The sequence below is a fragment of the Octopus bimaculoides genome, chromosome 11, assembly GCF_001194135.2.
Source record: "Octopus bimaculoides isolate UCB-OBI-ISO-001 chromosome 11, ASM119413v2, whole genome shotgun sequence".
Taxonomy (NCBI): Eukaryota; Metazoa; Mollusca; class Cephalopoda; order Octopoda; family Octopodidae; genus Octopus; species Octopus bimaculoides.
In genome coordinates, this window is record NC_068991.1 from 21640467 (window position 1) to 21652608 (window position 12142).

The following is a 12142-nucleotide window of genomic DNA, read 5'->3' on the forward strand; positions in this document are numbered from 1 at the left end:
ATATATAAATATATATAAATATTTATATATATTTATATATATATAAATTCACACACACACCCCTATGCAATTTTACAGATGTGTCTGCCAAGTTGGATATACTGGAAAAAACTGTGAAATGGATTTGAATGAATGTTCATCTTTCCCTTGTCAAAATGGTGGAACCTGCAGTGAAGATCGTATTGGTTCCTTCAAATGTACATGTCCACAAGGTCTAACTGGAACATTCTGTAATATTGACATCAATGAATGTGAGGGGCAACCTTGCCTAAATTCTGGAAGTAAGTTGTTTACTTTAGTTGTTTAGCTGTTTATCTGTTTGTTCTCCCCAACGTGAACCAACCAAATTGTCTACCTTCCAGTTTGTATAATATTCCTCTCTCTTCTCTCTCTTCTCTGCCTCTCTGTCTGTCTGTCTGTCTTTCTGTCTCTCTGTCTCTCCCCCCCTCTCTCTCTCTCTCTCTCTCTCTCTCTCTCTCTCTCTTGCATGTCTTCTCATGCCTTACTGTTCCCCTTTTTCTCTTCCTCTTTCTGTTCCTCTTTCAGTCTCTCTTTAGCTCTAGATATCTTTTCCTCCTTTTGTTTGGTTATCTTCCTTTTTTACACAATTTCTCTTGTTTTATTCTCATAAAGAAACCTCATATAATCAAATTGCACACATAATTCGTTTCATAGATAATTATTCCTTACCTTACACCTTCATTTTCTCCCCATCACATAAGGCCTCCATCAATCTATCTTAAACATGCATGTATGTACAGACCTGAGCAAGACTCTTTTTGAGGAAGATTCCAGTTGTCCATATGGCAAGTCTCTTCTCTCCATGTCACCTATTTATCCATGGAAATAGTTACTAAATTCGGCCAATATAGCTTTGCACTAGTGTCACCACAGGTATTGTCCTCAAAATGTAATTACATAAAACAGCTATAGCAAAATATCATGCCTGACCCTCTAAAAGCTCCATCAATCAACCATCCTGGATTAGTATGTTACAATTAGATATTTCTATGTCAGGGTCATCACTGTAGCAGTAAGATGTTTCTCTGGATGTGTGAACAGTATTACAATTTGGTATCAAGTTGATATGGATGAAATGAAAGCAAATTCTATGGAGATTTTAAATGCAAAAGTATTTATTTTTCTCATTAGTAACTAAATGTTGTTGTTACTACAAACAACAAAGAAAGATACTTACATAAGTAAGATAGTTCACAGTTTATATGAGATGTAGTTGGATCAGATATAACAGTAATCACCATCACGTGTTTCTTTGAGTTAGCTAGTTAGGATGGGTTAAGTTACTATTTTCTGAAGACCAGGCATTTCAATGTGATCATGCAAATATCTATGTAATGATTATTACATAAGATCCAAGTATTTGTTAGTGAAACATGGGTAAAGATTATGTAATTTATGATGTTATGATATAAAGACAACCTAAATCTATTGTTTTACTCTGCTCTCAGATATACACTCTGTAAATTAGTCAAATGTATAAAATATCATAAGTAAACTGGAGGACAATTTGTTTAATACATGACTGGAATTTGGATACACATGGATTTATATGGAGTACTAAGCATTGGTTAACTGTTATGCCATCTATTCACATTAGAAATTCTGCAATTCTAGCAGTACTGTGGAAATTCCACAGTGTAAATCAGCATATTTGAAAACCTTATATCATTATATTGAACACAAGTAAGGAATTTCAAAAAATTCTTTTGAAATCCTGTCATTTAATCAAAACTGTACATTCAAATAAAATCAAAAAGAACTTAGAAAGGTGTTATGGGGATAATAGTAATAATGGAATACCTCTCCCCTGTGATGAGCAGTATGTACTAGTCATTATAAATACTGTGAAGTAGGAAGTCATAAGAGTGTCAGTGTCTGTGAAGTAGTCATAGATAGACAGTCGTGTCTTTACTGGTCTCACTAACTATACTGCTATACCAGAGTGGGCATGATAACAATCCGACAGAGGATTACAACAGTGGTGACAAGGAATTAACAAACTTACGACAAATTAATAAACTCATGAGGATTAAACGAACTCACAAAGAGTTACGAAACTCACAAAAGTATTTTGTGTGAATTTTATGATATACAAAATTGTAAATTTATGAAAGAATTGTCGGCCGGTTTGCTCGAGTTGCAAAAATAGCAACAACAGCTGAAAGAAGAACAACAGCAACAATTACTATTGCAGTAACAAATGCTACATTTAATGAATAGTAAGTCATCAAAAAGTACTGAAAAGATGTTCTCACCAGATTATGTTTCAAACTCCTTCAAGTTGTACTATAGAAAATACCAATAGAATGATTGCTTAATCTCACAGAACTACCCATTGCCGAGTACTGAGGAAGTGTTGGCAAAATTGAATGGAGTGAAATTCTTCTCAAAATTAGACCTCTTGGAGGCATATTCACAAATCCAAGAGGAAGAATGCTCACACTTATTAGCCATTAATACACACTGTGGCTTATTTAAATTTAAGCAGTTTCCCTTCAATGTAAAAGAGGTTCCTTCCATATTTCAGCAAGTAATGGATATGGTTTAACATTAAACTCAGAATTTTTTAATAGGATACATATTAGTTAACTTTTAAAAGGAAAACGTTGGTAGTGACTTCAAAGTTTCAGTTTGCTCACCATTACACACACACACACACACACACACACATACACACACACAAACCTAATTATCATATATGTATGTTTTTCTTTCACACAGCATGTGTTCAAAGCAGACGTGGATTCTTTGATTGCTTCTGTATTCGTGGCTACACAGGGAAGTTATGTGAAACCAAAATTGATGAATGTGCGTCACACCCATGCAAAAATGGTGGTACCTGCGCAAACACAGAGCCTGGATTTGTATTCTGCAGCTGTCCAATTGGTTTCCAGGGTGTCTACTGTGAAAAAAAGGATGATGCTTGTCGTTCAGCACCATGTCGTAATGGTGGCAAGTGTGAGACAAGACCAAGGGGAAACTATCTGTGCCACTGTAGAAATGGCACCCAGGGAAAGCAATGTGAGTTTGACATCAATGAGTGTGCCAGCCACCCTTGTCTAAATGGTATATGTCGCCAGGTGGGCCTTGGCGGGTATGAGTGCCTTTGTAATGACACAGGATTTACAGGGAAAAATTGTGAAACTGGTGAGTATGTTTATACCTAACCTATTGACTTATGCATACACACTTAAACACACACATGTACATGCACATACACACATACACATCAAAGAAGATGCAAGTTATGCATAACTGAAAGATTGCTCATTCTTTTTAGGTCCAAGAATTCCACTACACTATTTAATTCCAGATCTGAAATTTTTAGCAAATGCAAGCACATGGACAAGTTTCTTTTGTTGCACTGGAAGGCATCACCTGCTCCAGATTGGATAGCATCAGCCTTCTTTACATTTTTTCTTATTTTTTTCTTATGTCTTCTCATAGAACAGTATCCTGGTTTTAAATACATCAAATGATATGCACTGAACCTGAATGATTGTTTGGAGATACATGGCATGTTATATAAACCTGCCAGTTTATTGCTTTTCTAAAGCTTGGAACTATTATTAGCTCTTTTACAAATTGTGCACATTAAATGATATTTATCTCACACTGAATGAAGTACTTTTTTCACTGATCCTATGTATAAAACAACTGTAAACTACATACATATGTATGTATGTATGTTCGTATGTATGTATGTATGTATGTATGTATGTATGTATGCATGTGTCTCTTTTATTTTTTATTATAAATCTTCCACTGAGGAGGGAGCCGGTTTCCAACAAAGATAGAAGGCTTTATTTTTGGGATGTAGTTAACATAGATATATTCACATTTGGAACTTGAGAAAAGTCTTGCATAATTTTACTCACAGATTGCACTTGTAATGTACGAATTAGCCAATCGATTTCTCTTTCAAGAAAATCCCAGTTTATCCAGATTCTCTTTTAAACATTTACTAACAAAACCTAATGCTCCAATTATTATTGGTATGAATATGAATTCATAGTCAGTATATACAAGCTGGAGGTTTGGAGGCAGTTATCCATAGATATCCTCTTTTTCTTTGATTTTCAAAGTTTATTTATATCAGCAAGGCAGCTGACCTCTATGATGGTACATACCTTTGTCCCTCAATCCCAAACAATAGTGTCCAGTCTGTTATGTTAACATTTGACAGAAGTTTTGATGGGAATATTCCACCAATATTTATTGAGTTGGTGTTTATGAATATGTTCCATAACAAAGGGATTTTCTAAGTTTATTTCAGGACAGTCTTTTTTGCGGATAGCACTGTAAATTGCTTTAGCAACATTGTGCCACATAGGGAGGTAGTACTGTGATGACATTTTAGGGCAGCTGCTAATCACATGTGTAAAACTTGACATAGCTTACACATGCAGTTGTACTTTGAGATTACAGGGGCATCACTGTCTCTTGTTCACCAGGTACTTTGTGGAAATCTCCAGTTCCTGGATTGAAAATGCACAGCCTTCAAAATGCGATGTGGGTTTGGGGTTTGGGACACTGACTTTCCTCGTTCTATAACCAAATATGAATATTTCTTTTGACCAAATTCCATACCTGTATCACTTGAAAATGTTGCTATTAATTCCAGTTGTTTTTGGCATTAACACTTTGTGCATAAATCTTCAGGTCGTCTACATAGAAATTGTAAGTTACACAGACATTTCTAGCAGTTGGAGATCCTAGCATGTAACCATTTGTTTTCTTCAGTAGGAACGATAATGGATTCAGTGCTAAAATGGAAAAAAGTACAGATAGATTATCTCCCAGGAATATTCTCTTTGGAATGCCTATACTGTCAGACACAATTATTCTGTTCTCAGCTGTAAGGGTAAGAATAGTTGTCCATGTCTTTGTGAGTCTCTCTATAGCAGCAACTAAGGTAGTAGGCACTTTTGCCAGACGTACGCACTTCAACAGCCATGAATGAGGGACAGAGTCAAATGCCTTCTTATAGACAAGCCATACTGTCAGAAGGTTTCCACATTGTTTTCTTACTTCAGACAGTACACTTTGTTTATTAAAAGTGTATGTATGCATGTATGTATGTATGTATGTGTGTGTGTATGTGTGTATGTGTGTACATGTTTGTGCATCATGTAACAGTTGTAAATGAATGTCACTCTTCTATAAGCAATGTTATTCATTTCCAATATACTGTGTCAGCATGTCTGGTCATTACCCTGCTTGGTAACAAGTGGAGGGTGGCAACAGGATTAGCATTCAACCATAGAAAATTTTCCTCAGTGGATTCCATTCAACCCATTCAAGCTTGGAAAAGTGATGATAATAAATATATTAAAATGAAGATCATAGACATATTCTTTTTAATTTCAAGATATCAAAGAATGTGATTCTCGTCCATGTCTAAACAATGGTACTTGCTGGGAAGAAGAACCTGGAAACTTCAAATGTCTGTGTCAAAATGGTTTCAATGGAGATTTATGCTATAATGGTGAGTCATGTTCTACTAATTTTTCCTATCATTTGGACAATAATGATGGTGATTATGTTCATATAGGCATACATACATGCATGCATGCATGCATGTATGTATGTATGTATGTGTGTATGTATGCATGTATGCGTGCATGCATGCATGCATAGGTTGGGAAACCGATTTGTAGAGGCAAGAAGCACTCTGCCCAATTAGATACCAAATGATCTCATGACCCACAACCAGAAGCAAGTGCCCACTACTGTGCATGAACTTATCTCTTCTAGTTCATTTCCACCTTAAGCCACTAACCTCCTTATAAACACACCCTGAACCTTCACCATCTACTTCATCCCCAAAATTCACAAAATGGGACACATTATCTTAAACCTCTTAATCATGTTCTCTTTCCTGCCTGGATAATCCAAACACCTTGGTTTGGTTTGCAAGGTGATGGCACAGCCAGAAGTCGATAGCCAAGACTGAAGGGAGACAATCGTTTACCTTCGTGACTGCAAGATAGTGGCGCTGCCAGAACTTGATAGCCAATGGCAAAGGGAGATAATCATCTATTGTTTACCTTTTTAGCAAGGCTTTTCCTCCTCTATATTTTGAAAGAGGTCTTAGGCCAAGAGTTTTGGGGTGTGACAATACACCATAAAGCCAAACCCCTTATGGACAGGAAACTTTGGGTAACCCCATGAACCAGCCTCCCCCATTAAAATATTAACTGCTCTACAAATTAGAGTGTGCTTCTTCTCTGGATTTATGTCTTTCTACAAATTATATATATATATATATATATATATATATATATATATATATATATATATATATATATATATATATATATACACATGTATGGATGTACATGCGTATGTATGCATGTTAGTGTGCTTGTGTCTCCTTGTTTTTGGCATCATGCACTGATTGTAAACAAAGCCACCATTCTTACAAAAACAGTGTCATATGTTTGCAGTCTTCCATGAAAATATGCCAGGCCATTTAGTCATTCATGTTCAATGACCAGAGGCAATGCTCTTTTGCTTGGAAGTAGGTAAGAATTGGTAACAGGAAGTGCATCCAGCCACAAAGAATTTGCTTCAAGGAATTTTATCTAACCTATACAGTGGATGTTAAAAGAAAGATAAAGATGATAATGATGATGATGGTGATGATGATGATGATAATGATGATAATGATGATAATAATGATTATAATGATTATGATGATTATGATGATCATGTGTACATGTGCTTATGTATCTATGTGTTATATTAAACGGAGACAGTATATGTTTCTGTTTAACACAACACAAATATTTTATAGTTTTTAACCATTTAGAACTTCTCTAATTCTACTGTTAATAGATATCAATGAATGTCTCGATGACCCATGTTATAATGGTGGCTTCTGTGAAGAAGGTGTTCCTGGTACTTTCAAATGCAAATGTCAGACTGGTTATTATGGTGCTCGCTGTGAGAAAGGTAACTAAATCATTTTCCTAACCATCTTCACAGTGTATTCTTGATTCATGTTTTTTTTTTTGTTTTTGTGTTTTTAAAAAAAAACTTACACATGGTTTGTATGTGTAAGTGTGAAGGTGATAAAGAAAGAAAGAAAAAATAAAGAGAGAGAGAGAGTGAGAGAGAATATGCTTTTGCCTGTGTCGAGGCCAAAAGCTCTCTAACAAGATCTTGTAAACAGAAGGTTCGATATCAAAGGCTGAATGATGATCTATGTCTCTGGAGATAAGTGTATGTCTACACACACGCGCACACACACACACACTTATGCATGTGTGTGTGTGTGTGTATGTGTATGTATGTGTGTGTGTATTGTATGTGTATATCTAAGTCTATCTTTACATACTGCTCCACCCCAATTCCCTCTAACAGTCTCTTTTCTAAAATGTGAGCTGCCAAATAGCCCCCACTGTTCTGCTCTGGCCCCTTCTCCCATACCTTAACCCCTCAACTCCTAGTTTAAAGCTGCCTCTCTCATGGTTTGTAGTTTTGTAACTGGCTTTGCAACATCACTAGAGCTGATGGCACAAAAAAAAGCACTCAGTACATACTGTAAAGTTGTTGGCATTAGGAAAGGCATCCAGCCATAAAAACTGTACCAGAGTGAGGCAATGGAGCTTGTTATATATACTTGTAAGTCCTGGTGTTTTTGTTATGTGTTTGTCTGAATGTTGTTTTTTTTTATCATACCTAATGCGCCTACTATTAAGGGAATTGTTTCTGTTTTTAGGCTGCACATTCAAGTTACCTCTATTTCCTGGTCTTTGTATTTTGAAAGTTTCTCTGTTTCTTTCAGAGAAACATTGTCATCTTTTGGTATTGATACATCAATTAGAAAGCATTTTTTTCTTGGTGATCTACAGAGTAGGGTTTCTTTTCTCTCGTTGGCTGTTCTTGTTCGGAATTCATGAACACTTCTCAAGTCCATTTTTGTTAACTCCTTCTGCTTTAGCAGCGTACTGCAGCAGGTCTTGTTTGTTGTTTACCAAATATTCTGCCATCTTTCTTCCTTGATGCACTCCCGTATGTTAATCAGCCCATATCCACCGTTACCTCTCTTCATGTAGAGCCTGTGGACATTTGCCTTAGGGTGGAGGGAACCATGCATTGTCATTGTCTTTCAGTTAGTGTGTTGTGTCCATTTCAGGATGGGTGCACTATAGCAGACTACAGCAACAGCCCATATGTTGATGGCAGTCACAAGGTTCCTTGAGTTGAGCTTTGATTTCAAGAGAAGTTTAAGATGCTTGAAATATGCAATGATGACCTTGTTTTTCATTTCTTTGTGCAAGATATTGTCCAGCTCCAGATCCTGAGGTACTTGTACCCATCATCATCCATGTCTTTCATTCTCTCTCCATTTGGCAATTCTATGCCCCTACAATTTACTCTTTTCCCTCACTTCAAAGTAAGCACCGTACACTTTGAGATACCGAATTTCATTCCTATATCCTTGCTGCACATTTCATCATCATCATCATCATCATCATTAACTGTATCATCATCAATGTTTTAATGATTTTTTTCTTAATGTTGACATATTAGATAGGTCTTCAGTATAGCATATTGCTATTTGTCTTGAGTTTCTGTCTTATATATGTCCTATCCTGCATTCCAAAATGTTTCATTCAGCCATTTTGTTCCCTGGGTCTACTTTACCAACAACATATGGTACATTTTCACAAGGGATTCAGTGTTCAAACATGACATATTCATACTCTCACAGTCCTCTTTCCCTGACAGAATGATTAATCTTTCGTAATATCTAATCACTGTAAATTTATTTGTGTTACACCTCTGATTAATAAGCATTACACATCCTGTGATTCAGGCCAACCTCATATCACCCCAGTTGTCACAGATCTTCACACATTAAATTCAGATTCATGCGGTCCAATCATACACCATCATACTTCTTACACATACTCTTTTTCTCTTTTCACCTCAAATATTCAAATTCATGAGGCCAGAGCTTATCCAAATTTTCAGTATATTTAGGCTCTGAATGGAATACTTGTCTGTCACAGGACTAACCCCTAGGTACCAATAGTATTCATTTTCATTTGAGTGTACTGGAGCAACATGAAATGTCCTGCCTTGTTTCAAGGATCAATCGCATAATCTAAAGATCATGAGCTTTTCACATGAAGAGAGAAGCACTTAGTTGCTAACAGTAGAGGCAACACAGCTCCCTTGACTTTTACTTAATCCTTTTTATAAAATTTATGCTTTCATTTTATCTCTATTTATTAATTCTTTTTTTCATTTTTGGAGTTGGATGTTACAGTCACCTGCCATCGTTACCTATGCCTACATTCTATACTAATTAAGTTGTAAAAGGAATCACTTACATCTACCAAACCTATCTTAACATAAATAATATATATGATTGTGGTTTCTATTCCAGAGAAGATTTGCCACAACAAATGTTTCAATGGAGGAACATGTAAGGTGAGAACCATTATAAACAGTTTTCTTTATCAATATTCTACCAATAATAAGCAATTTATTGTTGTCTATCATACTTAACTCCTGTGGGGTAAAAAATCTGTAGAGCTGTGGAAAGGGGATGGTAAAAGTGCATGTGTGATAGAGAGAGAGAGAGATACAAAAGAATGCTACCGGTACAGGCACACATACATACATATATTTGAATGCAATTGCTGGCTTTGTGCCAAAATTTGAAGCAATTAATTATTATTATTCCTCCATTTTTACATTAAATTTTTCCAATATTTCTGAAACTACCTAAAACAACAATTGTCAGGAAATCTAGAACTGATATTTGTGAAATAAAGTTGAAACCATTTTAAAATCTTCAATGTTCACACAATTTCCAGAAATTATTGAGAGAAATGACTCTGAGAACACTGGTATTGTGACTCGGTCTCTCCTATAAATCAGAAGTTATATATTTGTCTGTAGAAGACTTTATTACAGTAGTGATTTCGCAGAGGTATCAAAAGCATTAAATAAAATGTCTCACAATATTTGTCCTAACAGAAGACAGCAAACTGGCAGAAACATTAACACGCCAAACAAAATGCTTAACAGTATTTATTCCAACTTCATGTTTTGAGTTCAAGTTCTACTAAGGCCAAGTTTGCCTCTCGTTTTTTGAGATTAATAAAAAAAAAAGTATCATTTGAGTACTAGGGTTAATGTAATCAACTTGCCTCCTCCCTCAAAATGTCAGGCCTTGTACCTATAATAGAAAGGAATATCTGTTCCTACTTTCAGCACTCTAAGTTCAAATCCTGTTAAGGTCAACTTTGTCTTTATATTCTTTTGGGGTCAATATGATAGTGCTAATCACTGGCAGTAGGCTGGCAGAATTGTTAGAGCACTGGATGAGATGCCTTGCAATCAGTATCTGTTCTGGCTCTTTACAGTCAGACAGAAACACTTGCCAGAAGACATTGGGGCCAAACTGTATTGACCCTAAAGTAGCAACCTTTCCTTTGGAGAAAATTGGTCGTGCTGAAGAAGGAGATTTATATGTATTAGTAATTGTGGATCTTTTATAAAAAAAAAATTGCTCAGGCCTGTAATGAAAATAAATTATCAAACCTGACTAACAGAGATGTCCAGGTTACTTTCTAACATTTACATATATAGGTGTAAGTGTGGTTGTGTGGTTGTGTGGTTAAGAAGTTTGCTTTGCAATGACATGGTTTCTAGTTCAGTCCTACTGCATGGCACATTAGGCAAGTGTCTTCTGCTATAACCTAAAGTTCATCAAATCCTTGCAAGTGGTAAGAAGCCTGCTGCATATATATATATCATTTAATGTCTGTTGTCCATGCTACCAAGGGTTGGATGGTTTGACCAGAGCTGGTAAGCTGAGGGGCTGCACCTGACTCCAGTCTGATTTGGCATGGTCTCCTCAGTTCGATGCCCTTTCTAATGCCAACTACTTTACAGAGTTGCTTGGTGCTTTTACGTCGCACCATATAGGCGCTTTGATGAGACACTGTGCAGGCACTTTTACATGGCACTGCATGAACCCTTTTATTTGGCACCACATGGGAGTTTTTACATGATGCTGCACAGGTGCTTTTACATGGCATCACCAGAAGTGCTTTACATTTCCACACAGATATATGTGTGTGTGTGTGTGTGTGTGTGTGTGTGTGTGTGTGTGTGTGTGTGTAAGTGTGTGGGTGTAAGTGTGTGTATATTTGTATCTACTAGTCTTTACATCATGTGATTCTTGTAAATGAATGCCATTTATTTCCAGTACACTGCCAGCAGGGAAGGCATCTGGCTATAGAAAATCTGCCTCAAAAAACAATGATGTGGTGGTGGGGTGGGGGGCAGCAGCACCAGTGGTGGCAGTGGTTTTGGTGGTGGTGGTGGTGGTGGTGGTGGTGAACATTATTTTATCATGATTATTTTGTTTTCCTTTTCATCCTATGTATCCTTATATTTCTTTTCTTTTTCAATTTTTTTTTTACTTGGAAACTGTATCAGGAGCTGAGCATGTCCGAATACAAATGTGATTGCCAAGAAGGATTCACAGGCCACAGATGTGAAGTGAACATTAATGAATGCTTAAGCAACCCATGTCAGAATGGTGGTATATGTATTGACAAAATTAATGGGTACATTTGCAAATGTATGAAAGGTCAGTGTGTTTTCCACTCTTTACTACAAATATTTTCCCATTGGTAGCCTTCTTTCTACTTAATTTAATTTTGATTATCAACTGTATCAATCCTAACTGTCCAATAGAGTTAAAATTGATGCACCACGACTAACATCCCTACCACTACTAACAACAACAACAATTCCAACACCAGCACTACAACCAATATCACTACAATAACCACTACCACTACCCCCCACCATCAGTCTTGGAATCTTTGTAAAACTTATGGCTGCTGACAAAATTATTTTTTAAAAAAAAAACAAATTTTTAACGTCATGAAAATTTTTTTGGCTGTGTGGTAAGATGTTTGCTAGTCAGCCACATGGTTCTGGGTTCAGTCCCACTGTGTGGCACCTTCGGCAAATGTCCTCTACCATAGCCTCAGGTTGACTAAAGCCTTATGAGTGGATTTGGTGGACAGAAACTGAAAGAAGCTCATCATATAAATATATATGTATATGTGTGTGTATATAT

General features: G+C 36.3%; 1 protein-coding gene across 1 annotated transcript in view; it reads left to right on the plus strand.

The window, feature by feature from the left end:
* The window catches only part of LOC106878227 (neurogenic locus notch homolog protein 2), a 61347-nt gene that overhangs the window by 37907 nt on the left and 11298 nt on the right, over nt 1-12142 (plus strand). The window contains exons 11-16 of the mRNA XM_052971673.1: nt 79-281; nt 2743-3168; nt 5393-5509; nt 6862-6978; nt 9425-9468; nt 11491-11644. Of these exons, the coding sequence (XP_052827633.1) occupies nt 79-281; nt 2743-3168; nt 5393-5509; nt 6862-6978; nt 9425-9468; nt 11491-11644 (1061 nt within the window). The remainder of the gene's footprint in view (nt 1-78; nt 282-2742; nt 3169-5392; nt 5510-6861; nt 6979-9424; nt 9469-11490; nt 11645-12142) is intronic.